We start from the raw sequence: 27,101 nt of genomic DNA on the forward strand, positions 1-27,101 counted from the left end.
TGGGATTAATTGAAGTGGTAGGGTGTGCCTGGAGGAGATTGGAATTGGGGCATCGCTTTGGGGTATATATTTTGTATCTGGAGAGTGGAGACTTTCCCTCTCTGCTTCCTGATGATGTGAGCTGCTGCCCTCTGCTACACTCTTCCGCCATGATGTTCTGCCTCACCCTGTTCTGCCTCACCTCAAACCCCAAGGAATGGAACTGGCTTTCTATGGACTAAGACCTCTGAAACTGCAAGCCCTCAAATAAACTTTTCCTCCTGTATAGTTGTGCTGGTCAGATCATTTAGTCCCGGCAGTGAAAAAGCTGACTAAAACAACATATCTCCACAGGTCGTTATTATTGCTATTATTTTAAATAGCACAGATTTTTCAGTTCTTAGGCAGAATCTACTTTTCCATCTCTTACTCCCAACCTCACCAACAGGGAAAGAATTGCATAATTGTTTGTGAAACCACTTACCAAAGAGCATGTAATAGAAGCTCTTGTTAAAATATTTATAAAAATCCATAAGTTTGTAAAAAGCTACTTTTTAATAAATAATAGACCATTGTAAAAACAGCAATATTTTATATAAAACCAGAAGTATCACAGTGGTTGGAGGAGGGTAGTGTGTACTTTCTAAGAGTGTCAACTATTCATTCACCAGTAAGAGAAATTTAAGGAAAGTGCCAGCCAGAAAAGCAAGAATGCAGTTAGATATAACTTACAGACGTGAAGGAAAATAATACAAAGGGTAGGCATGCTATTTTTCAGTAAAATTTTATTTTGATGTCATTTGTAAAAATATGACAATAATTGTAAATTCTCTGTTCCAAGACAAAGAGAAACAATTCATAATAAATATTAAACAAGGCATTATGCCCTACAAGCAAGACATAAAATGTCCAAGGGAAGCTTCAACATATGAATGTTGACTATGTAATGTGAGAGACTTTTTAAAAAAGTACAAAAATAGATGTGCACACATTCCCTCACCCTAATGAACATTGATCTCCACTCCACTGTCTTCTATAACAGTGGATGACACTTCTCTCCTAATAAATATCACTTTAATGAGACAGTTTAAACCCATCATCTTCAAGTTAAACAACAATCAAGACAGAGCTATGTTTCATGAAACACATTCACATCTTCAATTATTAACATAAATATTAAAATAGAAGTTTTGGGAAAAATAAATATATCCATAAATAAATAGAAATCTCCTAAGAAATCGTAAAAGGCATTAAGCTCTTTCCAATTGTCCCCAGCAGCTGGCTGTTCTCTTCCATTTTCTGGTCTCCTAAGGCAGGGACCACCCTGCAGGAGCCACCAGGAGAAGCTTCTTCATTCCAGGTCAGTTAGTGCTGCCCCTGTGATGAGAGAGGTTAGGGTTAACTGGTGCTGAGGGAAGCTACTCATCTCTTAGTTGGGTCCTAGAGGGTGGAGGGATTTCTGCATTGCAGTCTCCTGTCTCTCCTAAACCCAGTGAAGGTCTGACCTTACCCACTGCCCTGAATAGCAAAGAACTTGGGCTCCTGAATGTTTTTATAGGGGAAAAACCAGGAGGTGGAGTCAAACATATCATTGGCTCAAAAAAGGAAAAACATACTAATGTTACAGTCTGTCACACTGGATTAAAAATTTTCATGTGTGACCTCCCTTAAATTAAGCTATATCCCAAGCCTATGAAATAGCTATTGTTATCTACTTTTTGCTAAAGCTCATTAATGCAGGGGAATCTCACTCAGTGTCCTTGCTCTTGACCAAGAAGACTTAGAGGCACACCCTGACCAAAATCAACCAGGGGTTCCACTTTTCAGGTATTGAACCCATTAGACACTGAAGCAAAGTTGGTTCCTCAATAGTAGGAGACTTTTTAGCATCACTGCCAATTCTACTTCCTCCTTTAGGAGCACACATTTACCTGCATTCACTGAGTAGGGTTTGGGCATGGGGATGGAGGACATTGAAAATATTTCTGGCACCAGAGAAGATTCATCAATTTATGTAGTACAGTTAAGTATGAAAATACTGATCGTAATTTCTAGTCTTTCAGCCACCCTTGAGTTTTTCCGGAAATAGTTTTCAAGGGGCGGATGCCAGCACGACCCTTGTCACATGGGTAAATAGAAACCATAACTCACTTGTTTAGCATCTTATGGATGATTTTCTTGACCAAGGGGGCTTCGGGGTTCAGACAAGCTTCCTGTCCATTCTTGAGAGTGGCTCTGCAGAAGGAAGAGAGGATCCCCGTGAGGCAAGAGGTTCGGCTGGGGAGGAGCGGGAGGGTCAGGGTGATTTAAGTCATAGCCTCAAGTGGTTCAGAGCAGGACTTACATGACTTCGGTCTGGGCGCAGTGAGGTCCCGGAGACGTCACCTTCACATTTTGAATGTTCTTCAGGTGAATTCCTTGCACTGTTTGCAAGCACTGGCAGCGCAGTTCAGTGACCACGGGCGCCCCTGCGTTGAGAAGAGACCGGGTGAGCGGGGCTGTCCCCATTTTAGGCGTCCCCACCCCGTACCCCGAAGCCCGGTCCAGTCCCGGGGGTCCCAGAGCGCGGGTCCCACCTGCTGCGCGCCGGTCGGAGGCCACCAGTAGCAGCAATGGCAGCGCCACGCAGACCAGCCGCGGAGCGCTGGGGACAGCGGGTGCTGTGCGGGCCATGGGACTAGCTGGAAGATCGCGGCGGAGCCTGGAGTGCAAGAGCTGGCGGCGAGGGGCTGCTGTCCTGGCTCTGTGGTTCTCTGGGATCGAGGAGCCGCTTTTATGCATGGTTGACGGGAAAGGCCAGAGCCCCTGGCCAGGGAAATTCCCGGAGCTCCTGGTGTTTCCCCGAGTGCGGAAGGAAGACGCCGCCCCGCCTCTGGTTGGAGTAGTGGGGTGGGGGCACACTGGTGCCGCCCGCCTCGCCCTCCTGCCTAATTTCCGGGGACCCTGCAATCTGGTCCCGGGCCCTGAAGGGGAGTGAGTGGTCGCCTGCGAGGGAGGCCTAGGGCGCCCGAACATTGGTGCGCGGGGTGTGGTGGTCAGACCCGCTATACACACGTAGGGTTGGCACTAAGTTATTAATGGAGAGTTACTTCTCTGCAAGAAACTTCATTTGGGATAGCAGTTAGGGGGAATGGCTGCCTCTTTACCCTCTCCTCTGGCTCTATTCTTTTGGATTTCCATTTATCTCTGAAATAAACACACACTATAAAATACATCTGTCATCTCAAATTACACATGAGAACGTTTGTCTTTTTCCTAGCGTTTCGTTATCTGAAATCACATTTGAGTTATGTTTTTCTTTAGTGGAGATGGGGGTAAGGTGGGGAGTAGTACCAGTGTCACAGGTGAATTCAGTGTATTTTGAAGGTCCACGTTCTGATCTCCCATCTGTCCTCCCCGAACTTTTGGAGCTTCTGAAACTCTAGTACTTTTAGCAGCATCGCCATTTTGTTCTTTTGGAGGCTGTGTTTTCATTCATGAAAAGCCTTTGTGGAGCAGTGAGGCATTTCTGTTGATTTCAAGAGGCCCACCTTTTCTAGTAATGTCCTGGACAGTTGTTTGAATTTACCTGCATTGTACGATTGATTCCCTGCTGATAAACAATTATTGACATACTTTTTGTCCTTAAAGAATATCAATAAAGCATTTTCAAGTCTGTTCAGCTAATGCCTTCATAGTAGGCAATTCACTTTTCACCATCAGTTCAGTATCAATGTTTTATTTTCTGGTTTTTTTTTTTTTTTTTTTTTTTTTTTGGTACCAGGGATGAACCTGTGAATCCAGGGTGCTTACCCACTGAGCCACTTACCCTCTTTTTAATTTTTTTATTTAGAGACCAGGTTTTCTGAAGTTGCTTAGGGTGTCACCAAGTTGCTGAGGCTGACCTTGAACTCCAGAACCTCCTGCCTCAGAATTACTGGGATTACAGGTATGCACCACTGCACCCAGCTTCAATGTTCCTTTTTTTTTTTTTTTTTTTTTTAAGTTGAACTTAGGTGGACTGCATTGATTCTCTAGGATGGTGGCAGAACTCCTGCACTGCTGTAAGAAGGGCAGGGAGGCAGCTGGATGAAAAAAAACTGTTGTCTCCAGGAACAGGGTGCTCCTTAGATGAAGAGTTAAAATGATAAAAACTGTCAGGGCTAAAATTCAGCAATCCTATATCCCTTCTGCACCAAAGTTGGCAATGTGTCCAACTTCCTTTTGCTTATGGTTCTTTTTAGTAAAAGAGAGCTAATAGAAATACCTGCCTCTCAGGTATTGTTAAATATGCTGTATTTATGAACCATCATATGAAGTGCTAAGTAAATATTTGTTAAATAAACAAAATAGAAATGGTGCTTTACAGCCTTATTGTTAATAGCCTATTTGTGTCCCCCCACATGTCAAAACCCTAACCTACAATATGATGGTATTAGGAAGCAGAGGTTTTGGGAGGTAAATAATTAGGTTTAGGTGTGGTCATGGGATTGGGAGAAAACACATGATGGGATTAATGCCCTTATAAGAAAAGACCAGAGACCTTCCTACTCTTTCTCTTTTTTTCCCTCTTTACCCACAGCATAGCAAGAAGGTAACCATTTGCAAACCAGAAAGCCTGCCTTTGCCAGACACCAAATCAGCCTACACTTTGAGTTTAGACTTCTTAGCCTCCAAAACTGTGAAACAAATTGTTATTTAAGTCATTCAGTCTATGGTTGTACACAGTTAGGAGGTTAACTTAAATGGAAACAGCCTATGGTAAATCCTTATGTAAATAGAACAAAAAAAAATCCATGTTTCCAAAGAAACATCTGCTAATTAATCTTTTAAATTTTTGGCATTAGAAATTTTGAAAGAAGAGTGTATCCATATTTTTAAGGGCTCTTAATTGTTTTTTGTCCATTACTTGTTTGAAATTTCAGTTTCATAACTTCCCGTATAAAATGGCAATGAGAGTAAATTCTTCCCTCCCCATCTATTGGAAGATTTAAGACATGACTATCTCTTTGTCATTGGCATTAACAACTGACTATCCAAACTTTTCATCTATTTCTTATATCTAAAGAACAATAGATATTATTAACTGAAACGATTCCACATCTGTGTAAGCCAGCTTTCCATTACTATGACAAAATAATCAGCTTAAAAGAAGGAAAAATTTATTTTGGCTCACAGTTTCAGAGGTTTCTGTTCATGGTTGCTTGGTCATATTACTTTGGGCTCATGGTAAAGCAGCATTTCATTGTGGGAACTCATGATAGAGAAGTCCTGTTCATCTCATGGCAACTAGTAAGCAAAACAAGAGAGGAAGGAGTCCTTGTTCCAATATCCTCCTCAAGGACATGCTCCCACTAACCTAACTTCCCCCCACTATACACCACATCTTAAAGTTTCTACCATTTTCCAAAAGTACCACAGGTTGGCAAGCAATTCTTTAACACAGGAACTTTTAGGGAATGCTTTCAAATTGCAGTAAAGTTCAACTCAAGTACTGATATAAGCAAGTTCTCAGGAAGAATAGAATTTCAATATATCTGCTATAGTTGTCAAGAAAAATGAGACATGTCAAGAATCAGCTTCCTAGGGACATGTTTAATCAAAATCATTTGCTTTCTGAAAGGAAGTAGAAAGATTTTTTTCTTTCCCATTATTCTGCTTTCTGCTCTTTAACTGATGAAAGTCTCATGTGATGCTTCAAAAAATTTCAAGAGCACCAGTGTTTGAAGTCTACTGTGATAAATGCCTTCTTGTTTTAACATATGCTGAATAGCACTGTTAACATGCACAAGCTGTAATCTCATGCAATCACTGACTTAATGAAGTTATCCTTAAAATAGAAGCTCATTTTACTAAGTTCCATTTTACCAGTAATTTTTATAATATTCTTCAGATTTGATTAGTACATCCAATAGGCTTGCAGAATCTAGGAAACGGCTCCATGCTGAACTCTGGCATTACTATTTGGGCAGCAAGAATGAGTGATGTGGCCCTTTCCCCTGACTTGCCTTGAGGACTATGTTGACATAAATGCCATCCTTTCTCTCACATTTCCTAATATCCATAGCTCATTATGTATTATGGCTCTGTTCTGGAGGGGCAAATGAAAATGTTGAACAAATCAATAGATTACAAGATCTACCATCCCTATATCCAAGGGCACTCACTTGGTTTAGTATCAGTGTTAACTTCCTTTCCAATATGTATTTTATTCAGTCTCCAATCTCTAAATTTGTCCCTGATACCCACCCTTCCACTTTCTTCTTAAAACAGAACTCTTATTTTCTACCAGAAATTCTTACTGCTGCCATTATCAGTTCCTGTAGTAGTTAAGGTGAGATGATTACCATTATCAGTTCATGTGGTTGAAGTGAGGCAAATGACAAACTTGGTTAAATTTGAGACCATGCTGGTTATACCAGAAGAAAAGGAATTGAGAGGCTCTTGGTGCTTACTTGAATTACTAAACTGATGGCTATGAAAATGGGACTTGACATTGCTTGGGAGAGAATTCCAAAAATGGATCAAGCACAGAAGAAAGGCCTGACCTACATAGACAGGGTTATTGGGGTCATTGCTGAACACCTGAATCCAGCTTTACCTTATCTAATCCATTGACCTTCATTGTTATATAGTAACAGATGCTTTTATTAAGACAATTTGAGTTCCATCACTCATAATTAGAATCATGACGAAAATCTTCCATTTTTCATGTTGCTCTAACATCTTTCTAACACAGTTTGATTTTTCTACTATTTAAAGCGTTTCCTTTCTTTCTCTGTTCATTAAATCAGCATTTATGAATTAGGAATCAGGATAGCACCTAGAAACACAAAAAAGGTATAAGATGGATTCTACTACTACCTAACTACCAGTCTAATAAGAAAGACGGATGTATTAACAAGATATACAAAACAGCCTCTTAAGTTCCATAATAGAATATGACCTGGGTATTATAGAGCAAAGAGGTGGTCCTATAATAGCCCTGTTTCTAAACTTGTTTCTCATGGGAGTGGGCAGAATACTGAGAAGAGTTAACAGAGGAGCCTCTCTGGAAAGTGCCTCTTGAGTTGAGTCTTAAAGGATATGCAGGATTTTCCCAGTAAATGGGGAATTTGAAAGGTGAGGACAAAGTTCCAGAAGAAGGTAATCAAATAAGCAGAGGCATTGAAGCCAGAATAAGCATTGTGCATGCTTGGAGCAGATCATATATCTAGAGCTTAACCTGTGAAATAGGGAAAGGGAATAAATGGAAGTAAGAGAGGATTGCAGAACCTAGTCACAGAGACTATGCTGGCAAAGGTCCTCTTGCTATCATCTCATGGAGAAAGACAGAAGGGCAAGCAAGCATGTGAGAGAGAAGAGACTAAGTAAAACTCATACCTTTATCAGGAACTAATTCTTGCTGTAACCAACTCACTCCCACAACAATGACATTAGTCCATTCATAAGAGAAGAGTTCTCATAATCTAATTACCTCTCTAAAGTTCCATCTCTTGGTAACAATAATTAAATTTTAGCATGAGTTTTGAAGGTGACATTCAAATATAGTATATGTGTACACATTCTTTACATTTCATCTTATGCATATTCTCATGTTACATGACTTTCATTGGTACATTGATACTTGTCTTATTAATGAATTGTTTGGGTACAAGTGATTGAAACCTTATCAAACCAGCACAAGAGAAAAATAAAAGGTACGTAAGCTGGTGGTAGTGGTGATGGAGGTGGTAGATGTTGGGTGCATACAAAAGGCCAGAGAGAAGTCAGTGGATTTCTAGGGCAAGTAATAGCAATAGTCATTGCTCAAGGCTGGAACTTAGAAATAGAAAATTAGGAATATCACTTATTTTGTGTTATAGTTTGAATGTGAGGAGTCCTCCCAAAACTTACATGTGAGACAATGCAAGAAGGTTCAGAGGAGAAACGACTGAATTGGGTTGTAAGAGTATTAATTCAATCAGTAGTGGTAGGGTGTGACTGGAGGAGGTGGGAGTTGGGTGTGGCTAGGGGGAATATATTTTGTATCTGGAAAGTGGAGTCTCTTTCTGCTTCCTGATGATGTAAACTGCTTTCCTCTGCCATGCTCTTCCACCATGATGTTCTGCCTCACCTTGAGCCGCAAGGAATGGAGTTGGCCTTCTATGGATTAAGACTTCTGGAACTGTGAGCCCTCAAATAAACCTTTCCTCCTCTATAATTGTGCTGGTCAGATCATTTAGTCGCAAACATTTTGTTTCTCTTAGATCAAGCATTTCTCTTTGATTCCACCAATTGTCAATCTAAACATTTATATTCCTTTTAAAGTCTTGAAAATAATTTTCATGGAATTATTATGAGAATAAATCAGTTAACATTTATAAAAAGTGCTTAAAAGTAAAGCTATACACAATATTTTTAAGTAAAGAAAAATAATGAAGTAGATAAAATTATCTTTTAAAAGTAAAAGGAAGCCACCATGGTGGTGCATGTTTGTAATCCCAGCGACTCAGAAGACTGAGACAAGAAGATCAGAAGTTTAAGGCCAGCCTAGGCAACCTATTGAGATACTGTTATCAGAGTTATAAAGAAGGAGTGGGGAGCTGGGGATGATGTAACTCAGTGATAGAGCGCCCCTGAGTTTAATTCCCAAACACACACACACACACGCACGCACACGTACATACACACACACAAATGGAATAACCTAGATACAAAAGGTAGAATGGTGATTGTCAGGGTGAGATAAAAGTAGGGAGTTAGAGTTATTTTAATGGATAGAGAATTTCAGTTTTGCAAGATGAAAGAGTTCTGGAAATGGATGGTGGTGATGTTTGTACAATATTATACTCAATTTCACTAAAATCATACTTAAGATGATTCTGTGGCATGTGTATTTTACCATAATAAAAAGAAAGCAAAATAAAATAAAAGTTAAGGGACTAAGTCATACATAAATTTGTAATTCCGTAGATGAAGTTGTTTTTATTGAATGCTTCTACTTAGCAAAGAGCATCAGGGTGGGGTAATATTTTCTCAATATAAAAAAAAAGATGCTACAGAAAGATGTTGAAAGTGAAGGCAGGTGACTCCATGGATCATTATTGTAAACCTAGGGGTTATTTATTGAATGATCAGAATAATGACAGGGCTGTGTGTTTGAGAGGAGTAGATAGAATTTTGGGCCAACAGCTGTGAAAGTCCAAAGGTAGTTGACATTAATGAACCAAAGGATTGCAAAATATCAGAGAAAGCATTGTACTATAGTGATCCCAATTCACATGATTTCATTCCTCCAGTAAGATTTTGTAACTTGAGGACAAAAACAGAAAGAAGAAGACAGAGTGAGCAAGGGTTAGGGATAAGCCAGGAATGAACTGTAAACAGAGTAATTTGCAGAAATGACTACCTGTAAGTCCAGGCCAGGATGAAAGGTGGGTGAAATAAGAGAAGATATGATAGATTGGCAAAATGGAGCATCTCTGAAGGATTTTCATTTCTCCATGTGATGTTGAACATGTTTACTATAAATTTGTGACTGAAATAACTAGAAGAAGAAGTTGTGGGCAAAATGTTGTGCAAAGGGCCTTTCAGTATCTGTGATCATGGATGTGATACCATCCTGAAGATAATGATGTCAAAGGCAGGCTTCTACTTGTTAGGGATTGAGTTAATGTGTCATTTGAAGGTACAAAAGTGGAGGCTAAAGAGTCATGAAATCCAATTAGGACAGGCAGAAAGTAACTATGGTAGAAAGTAGAAGGAGGAAGACTTAGTTATGTGTCACCTCTGACATAACTCCACATTAAATGTAGATATATGCATTTAAATCATTTAATAAACACATTTTGTAATATTGCATAATTGTTATTGGAGTATGTGGATGGCCAGATGAAGAGAAACTGTGGCAGGGCCCTGAAAGTTCTTAAACACATTCTTCTTGTTGGAATTAGAAACATTGCTCTTGGTAACAGCATAGTTAGTGAGTATGGTATTTGTAAACTGTTATGAGAGAAGAGACAACGATCATGGCAGTAATAAGGTACTTAGTGGTAATACTGCTCTTAATAAGTTCTTAGTTGGGTTGCTTATCTCAGCAATAAAATAGTCCTTACTCCCAAATTTCACATTAATGGCATTATTTTCCTCCCTTGGATGAATATTTGAAAATATTTTTAATATCTCCTGAAGTTGGCATTTTTTTTCTAGATGTTAGATACACTAGGGAGTATAAAGTTTTCTCCCCTAGAGGAAGATAAACACATAATTACAACAGATCGTAGAGAGAAATCTGATGGGGATTTTAGATATGGTGCTTTGGAATTATAGACTACAAGACAGATTAGTCAATATCATTGGTAATTATACTTTATTAGTTCTAACTTTGTTCATGCCTAGTGACTGCTTTCTTTCAAGTTTTGCTGACACCCATACCAAACTGAATAATGGTATAATCAATCTCCTTGTTTTGTCTGCCCTGGTGAAGAAATAGTCGACCCTGGATTACCTATGTTTGTTTCTTCTTCTTCATGTTTCACTAAAGAAAGAGTTAAGATTGTTTCTCATTAATAGACATCTTGAGTACTTCATTAAATTAACAAACATAGGGGTTTGTAAGTTGCGTGCTTTTAAATTTTGATTTTCTGCCAAATGTCATTTATATTTATTGTATCAAGTTTACTGACTATAGCACCTCAGCATTGGATTATGGTCCTGCTGAAGGAAAATCCTTCCTTACCTGTGATTACTTAGTAGGTGCTCAAGATTGTAGCCACAGCTGATTGAAGTATGTACTCTGGGTGTAAAGCACAAAGAAAAGAGAAGGAAAATCATATCTATTTGGTAGGTTCCAGTTCTTGATCAATGAATCAATGAATTCAATGCCTGAGTTATTTATAATGTTTAATAATTTCACAAACACTAGGAGGTTCATATGATTCTCATTTTGCAGTGAAGGGAACTAGAGGATAGGGTGTTATTGGTGGAGTTATATTTAAATCAAAGACTGACTCAGAAGTCTATTGCCTTAAAGCCAGTCTTTCTCTAGATAAGAAAAGAAGTGACTGGGAAGAAAAGACAAGATATAAGAATCTTAAATCTATGGAGTATACTTTAGAATTTTTTTTTTCTTTTCAGCAAAGCATTAAAAGAACTTAAATCCAGTTTCTACTAGGAACCCAACAGAAATGGGGAGGTGACACTTGCACCAAGATTCTCAATAGCCAGAGACACATCTATGATTTGAACATCTCCTTTGAAGCTCATGTTGAAATTAAATTGTTACTATAACAGTGTTGAGAGGTGGGACCTTTAAGAGATGATTTGGTCATGAAGGCTCCACCCTCATGAATAGATTATGCTGTTATCTCAGAAGGGGTTGGTTATAGCAGGAGTGGGTTCCTGATAAAAGCATAAGCGGGGCCAACTTTCTGTTTTGTGTGCTCTCTTGCTCTTCCACCATGTTATGATGCATCCATCAGGAAGTCCCTCACCAGATGCCAGCACCATGCTTTTGGACTTCTAACCTCCAGAACTGTGAGACACAAATTTCTTTTCTTTATAAATTATTCAGTCTCTGGTACTCTGTTATAGTGACAGAAAACTAAGATATTCTTGCTTACTTTACCATCTCAACACCAAATGCTGTACACATGAAGTTCCCAGATTCCCTAACACTAGGTCGGGATATGATATTGAGATTGGAAGCAGATGTTAGGTAGGGTCTAATTGAATCTTACTTATACTGCCACTCAAATTATCTTAGATGGCACTAATAAGAAGGTAGACTCCAAAATGACTGTAAAAACTTGGCTCTGTAGCCAAAAGATGAGAGCAATACTTTATAGCTACAAGCCATTATCCATTAGGGATCATAAAACCAATTTTTAGATTATAACCAGTTTTTAAAATATAATGGAATAAAATGCAATGGGATAGAATATTTTTAGAAGAAGATTATACTATAAGGTATCACAATTGTTAACAAAATATAATCACTAAATATTATATTGTGATACTTCTTGTGTCTTACACACATGGGTAACTCTGTAACACTAAATGGTTGATGCAGAAGATGTAGGAAAAAGAAATTTCCAGGAGCAAAAATGTGTCTTCAGTGATTTTTTTTTCCAGCACTGTATGTTGAACTCAGGGTGCTCTATTGAGCTACATCTCTGACCACTTTTGCTTTAATTTTAATTTAATTAATTAATTTGTTTAATTTTATGTTTTTGTTTTTTTTTTTTGTATTTTGTTTTGGTGATGGGGATTGAACCCAGGGCTTCCTGTATGCTAGGCAAGCACTCAGTTACTGAGTTACATTCTCAGTCATTTCAGGGTCTCACTAAGTTGCTGAGGTTGACCTAGAACACTATCCTCCTGCCTCAGCCTCCCCAGTTGCTGGAATAACAAGCATGCACCACAGTATCCAGTTTTTGTTCAATGATTTTGCTACATTGATCAAGCTGTGACTAAATAATGAGTTGTTTGCTTGTAGAATTTATCTACTGAGAATTTCCAGTAAAGGAAAAAGAAAAATAATAAAACACATTCCATTCTAATTTCATCATTCCCTGAGAGTTTTCACAACAGAGATCTACAGTAAAGTGTTGTATAACCTGGACTTTTCCGGGCAGGAATGCTTGCTTTTGATGTTCTTGCTGATAAGAGCAGCAACTTGGCAATATTCTAAGCAGAGTTAAAATATTAACAAGGCACAAGCACTGATTGACTTACCAAATTTGTTTTTGTCCTTTGTTCAATTGGTTCATACCTACTAAGCATTCAATCCAACTAAGAATATTGGTTATAGTAGGTATAAAAGGGAAATAAAGGAAAAAGTAAAATCTTTATACCTTATCACTATGACCCACTTTCCAGTGTGTTAATTTTTCAAACTATCAATTGATGTACTCATATTTCAACATTCTTTGATTTCTGCCAAAATGTCCTTGCTAAATGTTTAATTTAATCTACCAGACTGTCTTTGATAGCATAAAAATAACAATATAAGTATGATAATTGTATTAATAATTACTAACATTTAATGAAGACATACTTTCTTATACATTTTATATCTAAATTAAGACTGAAATTGTGCATGCATGTGTGTTTATAACATCTTCTGACAATAATCCAAGAAATAGACACCAAGCATGTACCCATTTCACAGATTTGAAATAGAATGCATGTGCCACATTAAAAAGTTTGGACCTTACACCATGAGCAAAAGAGAAATTTTGAATGTATGCACGTGCATGATATTGTATTTGTGTTTTAACAAAACATTTCTCATGGCATTGAAGGTAAGATATAGAGAAAACTCAAAAAAGCAGTAAAACTTTCTGAGTTATGGTATCTATTCCCTCTTTAATTTATCTCTGCTCTACCTCCTGTGTGTACTCCATATATTCAGCATAATGAACTTTTCTTTAATAATTTAATGGCCATTCAGGTTTCAGTGTGATTTCCCCTCTTGTAGCACTTCTGTTCTTTTGACCATTAGTGAATCCCCATTCTTCTTTTCAAGACCAAGTTCACCTGTTATTTGTAATAATTTACATATCATTTTCCTGTATTAATAATATTATATGGAAAAAAAATCTGGGAGCTGTGAGTCAGCCAGATTTGTTCTGCTTCTTGCATGTCATATGGCCTTGAGCAAGTTCTGTAAGGTTTTTGAGATTGTTTTCTAAGTTGTAAAATGGGAATATTATTACCTACCTTGAAATGAAGTGTGGATAAAATGCTTAAGATTGCAGATGGGAAAGCCACATGCAGGATGAAAGGTATTATTTTGTTGTTGGTGTTCAGGTATAATTTCTTGACCTGTCAATAGAATGTTATGTTAATTATAGCCAATTTTATTAGTGCATTTTAATTACAACAAGTAATGGGCTTCATTGTGGCATATTCATATATGCATTTAACATTATTTGATCATATCTACCCTCCCAAATACTCTCCCTTACCCTCCTGTCTATCATCTCCTTGATCCCCCTCCTCTTCTCTAATAGTCTCCCTCCTACTTTATTTTTTGTTTGTTTGTTTTTAGTACCAGGGATTGAACCCAGGAATGTTTAACCATTGAGTCACATCCCTAGCCCGATTTATTTTTTATTTTGAGACAGGGTCTCACTCAGTTGCTGAGGCTGGCTTTGAACTTGTGATCCTTCTTCCTCAGCCTCCCTAGTCTCTGGGATTGCAAGCATGTGCCACCATGCCCCAGTTTACTTCCTACTTTAACTTTTCCCCACTAGATTCCACATATGAGGGAAAACATGATCCTTGTCTTTCTGAGTCTGACTTATTTCACTTAATATCATGATCTCCTGTTACATTCACTTTTCTATAGATGACATAATTCATTCTTCTTCCTTCTCATCTCCTTATGGATGAATGATACTCCATTGTGTGTGTGTGTGTGTGTGTGTGTGTGTGTGTGTGTGTGTGTATACACATACCTATCATACTTTATTTATTCATGAATCTGTCCATGGGCACCTGGACTGATTCTATAACTTGGCTATTGTGAATTTGCCGTGAGAAGCACGGATATGCCAACTTCAATTGCTTTGAGTATATCCAAGAAGTGGGATAGTGGGATCATATGGTAGTTTTATTTTGTTTTTTGAGGAGCTTCCACACTGATTTCTATAATGCTATACTAGTTTATATGAAGTTTCCTTTTGCCTGGCATCCTCCCTAGCATTAATTTGTGTGTGTGTGTGTGTGTGTGTGTGTGTGTGTGTTCTTGTTGATTACCATTCTGACTGGGATGTGATGGAAACTCAGTGTAGTTTTGATTTGCATTTCCCCATGGATAAAGATGTTGAATTTTTTTCATTTAATTATTGACTGTTCATACTTCTTTTGAGAAAGTGCCTTCTTGGTTCATTTGCCCTTTTATTGTTTGGATTTTGTGTGTGTGTGTGTGTGCTTTGAGTTCTTTATATATTCTGGATATTAATCCTTTGTTGGAAAATATTTTGCTCCATTCTGTTAATTGTTTCCTTTGCTGCACAGAAACTTTTCAATTTGATGTAGACCCATTTGTTAATTCCTGCTTTCATTTCCTGAGCCATTGAAGTCCTATTTAAGAAGTTGTTGCCTGTTCCTAATCCTGAAATTTTCCCTTGTTTTTTCTTGTAGCAGTTTCAAAAGTTTCAGGCCTTCCATTTAAGCCTTTGATCCATTTTGAGTTGATTTTTACAGGGTGAGAGCTAGGCATCTAGTTTCAATCTTCTACATATAGATATCCAGTTTCCCCAATACCATTTCTTAAAGGGGTTATCTTTTCTCCGATGTATATTTTTGACATCTTTGACAAAGATCAGATAGTTGTAGCTGCATTGACTTGTCTTGATGTCCTCTATTTTATTGCTTTGGTCTTTGTTACTGTTTTTATGCCAGTACCATGCTGTTTTTATTACTGTGGATCTGCAGTATATTTTGAAATCTGATATTGTGATGCCTCCAGCATTGTTCTTTTTCCTCGTGTTTGTTTTGGCTATTTGGTTTCTTTTTTTACTTCCATATGAATTTTAGGATTTTTTTCTAGTTATTTGAAGAATTTTCAGTATTTTGATGGGAATTGCATTGAATCTGTGGTTTGCTTTTGGAAATATGGCCGTTTTAGCAATATACTTCTGAGATCCATGAACATAGGAGGTCTTTCCATCTCCTAAGTTGTTCTCCAATTTCTTTCTTCAGTATTTTAGAGTTTTCATGGAGAGGTCTTTTACCTCATTGATTAAATTTGTCCATAAGTGTTCTTTTGAGGTTATTATGAGTGAAATTGTTTTCCTGACATCTTTCTTGGTAAGTTCATTCTTGGTGTGTAGAAAAGCTATTTATTTTCGTATATTGATTTTGGATCATGCTATTTTGATGAATTTGTTTATCAGCTCTAGAAGTCTTTTGGTGGAACCTTTAAGGTTTTCTACATATAAGATCTGATCTGCGAATATGGATAATTTGACTTCTACCTTTCCTATTCGTTTCTGTTTTATTTTTTTCTCTTACCTAATTGATCTGGCTAAAATTTCAAGTACTATATTGAATAAGAGTAGTGAGAATGAACATTCTTGTCTCTGTAATCAGTTGTTGATCAGATAATACAATACTTCATCAATAAGGGAAAATTATTGTTGTCTTGCCCTTAGTGGTTCCTCAAAAATATCCTTGAAATGTGTGCACTAGAAAGTAGCCATATTTTGTACAGGGTAATAACTTAATCCATTTACCTTGCCTGTTTTAAGAAAGATAACTTGATCTACTTTTAAGCAACTATCTTCCATAATTAAAGTAAATTCAGTTTATTGAAGTACTAGAATATATTGGAATTTCAAAAGCAGCAAATTCATTTCTCAACTTGCTCTTATAATGTAAAAGGCATCAAATTGCTCATGAATTAATAGGCTGACAGCCACTGTCATTTCCTGTGGGACACTTTCACAGTTGGGGCAAGAGAAGGTTGAACACCAGCTGCAGTTCAATATGTGATTTGGAAGACATTCCTGAATGTCTGAGATTTGCATTGAATTTATGGGAACCAATGCCATAGATCTGAGTGGGGAGGAATCCATCCCCTAGAGCAAGGCTGTGGAGTCAGATCATCTTGCCAAGTGTCTGCTGTGCTGAACCTTTAGCTACTGCTTGTTTCTCACATGCACTCACTCAGGAAATGCTGCTTCATGGGCTGTAGCTACTTGTCAGGCTTATGACTCAACAAACTGAAATATTAGCCAAATGAAATTTTGTTTCACAACTCAGGCTGCTCACTCATAGCACATGCGATTGAAATATGATCGTCAGCAGCCTGAGATGTACCAGTCTTCAGTCCACTAAGAGGAGCAGAGATGAAGCAAGAAGAGAGACAGCCTGACCTTGGCCGCAAAGGGCAACAGGATGCCAAAGATGCAAGGTTATGCTGTTTCCCTCCTATTGAAAGTCAGGCCCATGACAAATTTATGCAAATATAACATGTCTTGAAGGCGACTTCTTTGTGCCAAGTGTCTCTGGTTTTCTTTGGCCTAGTCTATGGATGATACTAACTTTTTTTAGAATCTGGTTTCCAATATTTCTGCAAGCTGGGGTCAAGGGACATCCATTTCACAGAAGGCCAAGGTCTGAGATGCAAGGCTGGGAATGAGTTCCAGAGCAGGGTGACAATGGGAGTCGGTTTCACTGACTTCCTATGACTTCCTACCCACAACTCCCATCTCAGAATGACCATGGTTCACTGAAGGAGTAATAATTATCATATAAACCTGGGAATAGAGGAGCCTGGCACTTGTGTGAGGGGTACCCCTTCTCTTTATCCAAGCTCCCAGTCAAAAATATCCTGTGGACTAACAGGATATAAACACCAACTCCCTAAAGTAAAACAGTGACAATTTCTTTAAAAGAAAAGAAAACCCTAGTAAAAGTAAGTATTCTGTAACTGGCGAGTCATCACTCCCAGGGTCAGGTTGCCTTTTGTCCTTACTGTGCTCAAGACAGTTCATAAGAGCTTACTGTTAAATTGTCAAAACTTTGTTAGCTAATTAACTATGGGTAGCAGGAATTTGTCCCAAGTGGGAGTGTTTATTCCTTGGAAATCAGCAAATGCTACAAATCTGGGTTATTTATTTATTTTTTCTCTATCTTCTTTTCTTTCTTTTTGAAAGTTAGTCTGCCAATACACTATTGCTTATAGATCTGATGAACATGATCTTGATGAACAGGACTCCCCAGTTCCCCCTCTGACTATAGTTTCTGTTCTCTATCCCCATCATCCTATGCTTGGATCCCCTGTACATTTTTTCCCCTTAGCTGATTTTCTCTTTCACTTATTGATTTTTTTCTAACTTCAACATTAAGGCAACTCTTACACACTATAGATTCTCAGGAGTTTGTTCTCACTGGACAGATCAGTGTGTACTACTTTTGGGCCCAAGTGAAGGTTCTAGGAATGAAATACTACAAGATGAAGGATTATTTTCCTCAAGGATCATAAATCTGGGCATTCCCTGATACATGTCCTGGGGCTGGGGAGGTATTCTTTTGTTCCCCAAATTACTATTAAGAGACAACAAATAGAAATACTCAGTGACTGGCTCTCCTAGTCAGCTCCAATCCTCTCACTTTTTTTTCTTAAAAGTAGAAACTGAAGCTGTATGCCACAGCATTAAAGTGTGTATTTTTCAGGTGGCTTAAATATTCCTGAGAGAATGGAAAAAGGGTGTATTTTAGAATTGAACGGAAGAAGACAACATTGCCTCCATAATTTGTGTACATTTCCAGCAAAACACACATATCCTAGAATGACAATAATTGGAGGGTGTTTGTGGTTTTAATCACAGGGTTTAAAATAACTAAACAACATTTTAAGATGGGAACTGTTCCGGGAGTTGAAGCTATAGACAATTTCCTAGAACCTTTTCTTTTTTCTATTAGAATTAAGACTGTGTCAGCTTGTCAACTCCATTCCAGGAAAATTCTTACACAGAAATAAGCCTGTAATTCAATGGAAAACTTTACTGCTTGCTTCAGGAAATTCTTGCACATCAGTTTATCTAGGTCATCAAAATTCTCATCTGGCCTAGTACCTCAGTTGTCAGAGAGAAGTTTGATTAACAGCGTCCCTGTCAAGACCTTCACTTCTCTTGTCCACAAATCCTAAACTGTTGTGTCAGCAACTTTGCCCAATTCCAGTTAGTTCCCTGACTTTTGAACCTAGATCTCCTAACATCCTCTGAGACATTAAGACTGTCAACGCACCCTCTTTGTTGAGTAAATCAAACTTTGCTTTTCCTTAACAGAAGATTTTTGTTGTTGATATTTCTGTCAAGTTGACAGTTGACACATTCCACTGGAGAATAGACTGTAAAAATGAAGAAGATTGTATCTATAATGAACTGTTTGGGTATAGTTAAGATCTCTCTGTTCCATAGCATGCAGTGACACATTTGCCCTGGAAATATCTGGCTGTGTGTTGTTCTGCAAGCTTGGTGCTATTGTTTTGGACATCGTTTGAATGTGTTGCCTAATTGTGTACGTGTTGGAGATTAAATTTTTTAGTCTGCAGTGTGGTGGTATTGAGAGGTGGTAGGACCTTTAAGAGGTGATGCTTAGTGGGAGGTCATTAGGTCATTGCGGGCATGCCCTTGGAAAAAGGGTTAACAGTTCTCATGGAAACCCAGTCTCTCTCTGGCTTCTTGTTTTGCCTTGTGCTCTCTCTGTCTTGAACACATTGCCACCATGATGCCACTCTTCGTTAGGTGATTCATCCACCAGGGCCTTTGCCAAAGGTAGTGCAGTGATGTTTGGACAGTCTCCAAAATTGTGAGTTAATAGGTCTCTTTTCTTTATAAAGTATTCAGCTTCAGGTATTTCACTATAGCAAGAGAACAGAGATTAATGCCCTTGCAAACACACATTTTATCTTCTATAGCATCCTGATTTTAAAATAATTTTATTCTCCAATGTATGCCCAGGTCTGGATGTCCCTAGTGGTATTTTTTCTCTGGGTTTTGGTGCTTCACAGTACTCTAAATAAACCAGATGCCTGAAGCAAGGTGAGTCAGACAACTGGGATGAAGATCTGTTTTGAGAAGTAAGGAACAGGGAAGGAAAACAGAAATGATTTCCTCTTGTCATTTTAAATCTCACCTTAGGTTTTCCTGTTGAAATGTTCTAGGCCAAAGTAATAATTCATGAACCCAGCACACTATCACTTTCTCAAAAGAACTTTTTCTTGGCCGTTTGATCTGGATACTTTGCAAAAGTCTGTGGAGAATGGATAGATAGTTTGCTGGGTCTAGAGTCTGGAGAAGAAATCCACTGTTCTTTCATTGTCTAGCTGTATGACCTCAGGTGAGCCAGTTAGCATTTCCTTTACCAGTGAAAGGTGATTTTGAAAACTTCAAATTGTTTTGCAAATGTGTGAAATTATTAATATTCACATTAATGTCTAGGTTTGTAGGTCTTTAGGCTACAGCTGAGCAAAGCTGCAAAGAGACTCAGGAGACCGAGGCAGGAGAAGCATGAGTTAAAGCCAGTCTCAACAACTCAGCGAGATCCTCTCTCTAAATAAAATACAAAAAATGTTTTGGGGATGTGGCTTAGTGGTTGAGTGACCCTGAGTTCAATCTCTGGTACCCTAAATAAATAAATAAATAAATAAAGTAACCAAAATGAAAAAAAAAAAAAATATACATGGAGGGTCTGTTGTGGGCCAGGAGGTATCCTGGCTTTTCTATGCAGGAATTAATTTGATTCTCACACTAACTTCACAAAGAAGTATTATTAGCTCTTTATGGATGGAGTAACCAGGACTCAGAGAGGCTATTCTGAATCACAGGCAGTAAGTGGATGAACTGTGGTCCTAACTGGGAGGATTTTGATTTATGCCAATTCTCTTTTAACTGGTCAATCTGCTGCCCTTACCAACTATGTGGCAAGATCACAGTGTTTATTGAAATACCACTTCCCTGAAATAAGAAATTGAAGACATTTTTCTCTCCAGAGGGAATTTAGTGGAGGCTTTCTGAAAGCATTGTTCTTCAAATATTCATAGTTTGGAAAAATTACTTTTTAGTTACCCTAGTTATTTTCATATATGAGAGACTACACTAGAAGTCCCATTAATGGATTTGAGATTGCATTTATATATCACCTTAATAGATGTGAGTCTAGCAAAAATTAAGATTACTTTATGTGAAAATTATGTAATTGAGTTTTGGTGGCACTTTAATAATCAGTGCTCTCATTAATTCAGTATGTATTTGTTAATAAATACTGGACTAGGTGTTTTATGAAAGTGTATCTTAAGTAGTTAAGTAGTCCTAACTGCCTCTTTTCTGAATTTCTTCTATTTTCCTGGTTTTTATCACAAGAAGTGAGGAGGAAGAGGGGAGAGAGAGAGAGAGAGAGAGAGAGAGAGAGAGAGAGAGAGAGAGAGAGCAAGGCCACACAGTGAGTATCGTGGAGAGGCGGGATTTAGATTCAAGTAGGACTGCCTTGTGTAGACCCCACTCTTCCATACCTTGAGAGGCCCTGCTGCTCTCTCTGATATTATGTAAGGGGACAAAGATCACCCTACTGAAGACAGACCTGATTGCAATGGAACAATTTGTGCATGAAACTTAAAAAATCACAAGTCTTATCTAAATTTCCTAGGGTCTGAAGATCATATCCACGCAGGGCCTCTCTTAAAGAAAGAATACAAATGACAACTCCAAATTAGGTGCAGAAAGAACACTTTGAAAAAGAAAAGTGACAATAGCAAATTATAAATTGATAAAGCTGAAAAATATCACAAATGTAAAATCCAAAAAAAGAGCGTGTTTTCATTAAATAACTCCCTGTGTGGTGTTTTCACATCAAGAAGTTAAAGGTGATATTTGAATTAGAGTGTTGGTACATTTAAATAATATTTTGGGTCTTTTTAGTAAATGAAATCTGAAACTAAAACACTGATATAGCAAATTAGATACCTCTGAGATGAGATTAGAAAATAGTGTTACAACAAGTGAGACTTTCAAAGTGATTGTCAGAGCTACTATATATTCTCAGTATTGTTGTAACTTTCAATGATAATTTAAAAAATGCAAAATTAGAGATATTAACTTTTTCCATTTCAAACTTTTAGTCATTATTTCCAAAAGAGACATTTGAAAGATTAAGAAGAGCATGGAGGTAAAAGACATGCTTGATTTTCAAAGTCCTGAAGAGATTACTGAGTTAAATTGTGAGTGTGAAGACATAAATGAGATTGTACAGAATGGTCCTCCATTTATGCTGAGGAATGATCACAACACTAATGTTGCCATAAATTTGGATTAACTTTAAGAAATTTTTTAAAATAGAAAATGTATTGCTATCCACAATGTACCATTCACAATAGTCCGTTTGTGTAAATTGGATTTTCAGCAACAACTTGATGAAAAACAAAAGGCTCAGCAGTGAATGAGATCAACACCTATCCCTGTCTTTGTGTGCTGTACCTTGGGATGAATGGAAGAACAGGAAAGTATACCCATAATAGTAAAATCACTCCAAAGTTTTATTTATATCAAAAGTTATTTGCTGTGTTGAATTTAAATGTTAACAAAATTATATTAGATGTTTAAGAAGACTGTCCATACCACCTCTAAAATACTTCTACTCTACATTTTTGTAACATACTTGTGGTTTCCTTTTTATATAGCAATGGTTTTTAAAATAATTTTTAATAAAAGGAGTAGAAAGATTTTTTAGTTTTAGAATATCTGCTCAAAATTAGTTTTTATCATTAAAAAAAAAAAAAAAAAACAAATAGCTGCCATTATTATCGATTAAGGGTGAAGAAAATTTTCGTTCTAGGTCCAGACGTTAAAGTGGAGAATAAAAATCATAGCCATCCGTCTTCCATAGGCATTACGATTATGAGTACCTCCCAAGTCAGCCAGCAGCTCAACTTTCATTTGTATCCTAATGGGACATACAAGTTTAGACAGAGCAGATGACCACCTATGTTGGAAAATGGTAGGAGATAAAGTGGGTGATTCCTCCACTGTGGGAGAGCTCTGTCCATGCAAAGGTGCCTTCTGTTGATGGAAGTCAGGAATCCACTGACTGTCAATGGGGAGCATCTTGCTTTTGTTTCAGAGAGCCATTTCTCAAAGTTTCTCTGTTCCTCTAACGGCATTGCTATTTGTGTCTCTAGTGTCTGTTAATCTGTAATGTAAAAGAAATGCTCCTGTGCATTATTGATGTAAATTTAACTTATTAAATGACGTTGAATTTTATCAATGAAAAAATTAGCTATTATTAATTGTTGGATAAATAAAGCAAGCAATTTCACATACAGATTTACTCCCTGTGTGTCCATTCTACTACAGGAGCGTGCTCTGCAAATACAGGTCTTCTGATAGATTCTATGTAACATGATCAAATTCCAGTCAAACATGATTCTTTCAATCAAATGGGGAAAAGTATAAAAACATTTATAATCAAATTATTGAGTATATTTCTGAATTGGAAGGGTTATTTCATCTAGGATTGATGCTAGCTCAATACTCTGCTTACAAATTTTCACTCTGATGACTGAAAGAATTTTTCCCATACTACCTTCCAGCTAGCTCTACTGCAGCCTTGTTTCTTCCAAGTCATTTTGGAGTGTATGCCCTAGGGCCCATTCTGAGTTCTGCATCAGGAAGCTGGGTGATTGCACACAGTGAACAAAGGAGTACTCCTAGAAGCTATTCTCACTCTAGGATGTAGTAAAAACAGACCCAATCGTAACACGACTGTGAACCCATAAAATACATATCACTAAACCCAAACCAAATACCAGTATCCTTAACTCAACTTCCCCTTAGCCTTATCTCAAAAACATAGCTACTCCAGTGTCACCGGATACAAGGAGAAATTTGAAGAAGGGAACTGGGAGAGAGAGAAAAAGCAATCCTAATCAATTTGCTTAAAATATATGACTTCAGTAAATTTATAAAAGGATATGACCACATGAGCACATTACTAGGGCCCTTCCAAAGTCCTTGACAAACCTCTGAACTATAAGGGTTAATCGGCTTCATGGTACATTCATTATGACTGTAATAAATTTTTGATTCATCAGATTGGCAGTTCTTCCTTAAATTATGTAAAAATGTTCCTTCTTATGTTTTGGTTAGTAACTGTCACCTTAGTAACTAGTCACACTGACAAGCCTAAGGAGATTCTGTTGTATGGCCAAAATGTGAATCATGCCTACCTACGTCACCGTAATGGTATTAAGCTTCCGTTAGCTTAAGTTTGAAGAGCCTTTTCTTTACTTGGCACTACAGTGGTATTTTGAACTAGTCACATAGATTTCCTTCTCTCTTTCTGAATCTCCAACTCAAACCAATTTCCTGTCTGCTATATTAAAATTTTGATGTTAAGTTTTATTTCATCAAATGTGTAAGCCAAGTCTATTTGATTTCCTCTTTTGTAGCTCCTTAAATCAAAGTTCTTGCAGGACATATTTGATTTATCTTTAGCCTAACCATGCCTGATTACTTTTTATTCTCTGGAAGCATCTGTGATGGAAATGCTTAGGGAAAGGGATTTAAAAGGGAGATTCTGAAATCCTTGGGGAATTCCATAAGAGGACAGAGCTTTGTAGCATGTCACTCAATGACATCGACCAGGAATTAGTGAGTCATGTGTCAGGCATACCAAGGTCAAAATAGGGCCAATAGAAGGAAACTAGCCTCGGACACAGGAACTCTTGGCTGCTGAGCCAGAATGACTGTGAGAGACTAACTCTATTAAGCAGATTTTTCTTGAATGTTCTCTATTTGTGAGGTGCTTGAGATTCGGGTGCAATTTCTATTTTTAAGGGGTAAAACTCAAGAAGTCACTTTGGGATAAATACAGTTGGCTACTGGAGAGTTCCCAGGCTGGAGAGAGCAGACCTTGTTATATTAACCTATGTGAGGAGGTGGAGGTTGAATTAATGAACTCACAGGAAGTAATCCAAGCAGTGACATTACCTTGATTGAATTATAAAGATTATATTATGCAAAGAAGGGGAAGTATATTCCACATAGAATCAAGATGAGCAAAGACTCACAGGTAGGACAATTTGATAGACTAAAGCTGAGGGTGGGTGGAGAGACAGATAAATTCAGAGAAGAATCCACAGAGGTCAGGAGGGCCAAGTAGAGAAAAACTTTTATCAGGATCAGGATTACGAACTTTGTCCTAAAGAGAATGGCACACGCATAGACCCTAAAGGTTAAAGCTAGGGAAAGGCATGGCTAGATTTGCACTGTAGAAAATTCATTTGGTAGAACTGATCAAACAGTGGAGGTAGAAAGCTTTGAGGTTAGACCAGCTAAGAAATTTCCATGGTGATCAGGACAGAGGAAGGCGGACTTGGCTTAGCACATGGAGCCAGATACGGGGAAGAACTTCACTGAAAAATTGAAAACAAAAAATAAAGACTAGGTAAAAGTACATGTTGACAAAACTTCTCAAACACAAGTAGAAGTGACTTGATACTTCATACAGTGTCAATCATAAAGGAGAACTACTGAATGATAACAATCTCAGACAACACAGTAGAAGGTAAAATAAACAGGACACAAAATTGTATGTATGGTAGCATTCCAATTTTGTAGCCTAAAACAACACTCAAGACTGAAAGGAAATACATCAAAACCTTAATAGCCATAATCTCTGGATGGTAAGATGACATAATTTTGTTTTTTTTTTTTATACTTTATACTCTTTGTAAGGAACTGTAAGAAAAGTTAAGAAGAAAAGAAGGATGGAAGGAAAGGAAAACTGGGATAAAGGAAAGACGAAATAAAGGAGATAGATTTGAGAAATGTTAAGGAATCATGTTCAATAAGAATGGGAACCAGGGATCCTTCCTCAAAGAGAGGTGGAGTCATGATTCCCCCAGAAACACTTGGGAGTACAGGAGAGGGCGTCAGGTTTGTTATATTGTAGTGGGGATGGGGTAGACATGAATTGAGGACAGAGGTAGGAAAGTAGGTGAACTGTGTCCTTTTGATGGGCCTACTCTTGATTTGGCTGCTGACATGACAGAGGGGAAATGTGCAGGATAGGAACGCAGCAGGCTTGGAGTCTGATTTCTTGGATAGAGGCTGCCTACTGAGGTCAGGCCTATAACTGGCTGTCCAATGCCTATCCAGCCCTAGTCTCTGCTTCACTGACTCAGAAGTACTTGAGTAGTGCCCTGGCTATTGTATTTGAATGTGTGAAACAGAGTTTTGTGGAAACACCCAGTCATTAACTGCCTTGGCAGTTGCTTATTTTTTTTTTAAGTCTTTGAAAATGAACAGTGGTAGATCATTATTACATTAAGAATAGTAATGACAGTAATGCTTAAAAAAAACAAAACAAAACAGGCAATACCATATATTTGCCAGAGGATCTAGATATAAGATTGATAGCTTCACTGAGTGAAGGCTCAAATATTTGGGATGACCTTTCTCTAAGAAAAGTGAATAAAAGATCTGCCACTCCATGCAAGGACTTATCTCACTAGAGCTACATCTGCAGCAAGCCCAGAATTTCTGAGGGGCAAAAAATGTGGGTCCAAAGGCTAGGAATACTGGTCTTCCTTCTGTCATATTTACCTTTTAATAACTCTATGCTCAGTTTCTAAATTGAGTCCTCCAAGACAGGTGAGAAGTCCTGTCCATGTACTCCTATGAGCCCTCTGCCTGTGCTGTAACATTCCATTCACTATATTTTACTTGTCTGTGCATAGTCTCACTGGACTGCAAGATCTACAAAGGAAGAAACATCCTATTCACAGTTATACTAACAACATGAACAAGTGTTGGAACATCATATGCTGAAAACTGTTTACTAAATTATTACTAACATTCATTTTATTAACTAACGTTATTGAATTAGTGAATAAATGAGGTTCAGAAAAAAATTAAAAACCCAAAAACATTAGGAACTAAATAGAGAATAAACCTTTGCTTTGATTTACTCTTGAGCAAATTAATAGAGATTTTAATTCTCTCTACCCACCTCCACTCCACCCTATGTCCACATGGCCTCTCTGAGCACCTGTTCATTACTTGAGTCTGGGAAAAGAGTAAAGGTGCTGATAAAAATAAAGTATTTACTGATTGTAACTACTTCAAGGTATCTTCTGCTTATCATACCCAGATTCTGAAGCCAACCTTACAGAACAAGATGAACAACAGTGGTTCATCTTTGGGCTGAGCAAAGGAGATTCACTTGGTGTTATGGACAGACCGTTTTACCCTAAAAATTCATCCATTGAAGTCTGAACCCCCAGTACACTTAGAATGTGACTGGGGAAGTAAGATCTTTAAAGAGGTAATTAAGGTTAAAGTAGCTCACATGGGTTGACTTTAATGCAGTCTGACTGGTGTCCTTGTAAGAAAAGGAGGAGGCACCAGGATGCATGCACACAGAGGGTACAACCAGAGACAGCTCTCTGCAAACCAGGGAGAAAGCCCTCAGAAGAAACCAAACCTATCAAACACCTTTTTCTTGGACTCCAGAATTGTGAGAAAATAAATTCCTATTGTTCAAGTCACCAAGTCTCTGGTATTTTATTATGATAGCCTTAGGAAATTAACATTCTTACCAATTGTTACCCTCTTAGAGTATAAACTAATATTTTTATGTTCTATTTC

The 27,101-nt window shown here is 37.7% G+C and overlaps 1 protein-coding gene and 1 long non-coding RNA gene across 4 annotated transcripts in view; one reads left to right on the forward strand and one right to left on the reverse strand.

Annotated features, from left to right (window-relative positions):
• Window positions 1-747: 747 nt before the first annotated feature.
• Window positions 748-3,144, reverse strand: LOC306669010 (uncharacterized protein). The gene is made up of 4 exons (XM_079152762.1): window positions 2,556-3,144; window positions 2,324-2,447; window positions 2,131-2,214; window positions 748-1,356 (listed from the first exon to the last, which is right to left on the reverse strand). The coding sequence occupies exons 1-4, from the start codon at window positions 2,992-2,994 to the stop codon at window positions 1,341-1,343; spliced, it is 663 nt and encodes a 220-aa protein (XP_079008888.1). The 5' UTR covers window positions 2,995-3,144; the 3' UTR covers window positions 748-1,340.
• Window positions 3,145-9,311: 6,167 nt separating this feature from the next.
• Window positions 9,312-27,101, forward strand: part of LOC306669018 — a 64,281-nt gene continuing 46,491 nt past the window's right edge. Inside the window, exon 1 of one of the 3 annotated variants that reach the window (XR_013765995.1) lies at window positions 9,312-9,374. This is a non-coding gene — a long non-coding RNA (uncharacterized lncRNA). Of the gene's footprint in view, window positions 9,375-10,506; window positions 11,476-27,101 lie in introns of those variants that run through there. The other 2 variants (XR_013765996.1, XR_013765997.1) reach the window with 2 other exon arrangements.

The sequence above is a fragment of the Sciurus vulgaris genome, assembly GCF_902686455.1.
Source record: "Sciurus vulgaris genome assembly, chromosome: 9".
In the NCBI taxonomy this organism is placed as follows: domain Eukaryota; kingdom Metazoa; phylum Chordata; class Mammalia; order Rodentia; family Sciuridae; genus Sciurus; species Sciurus vulgaris.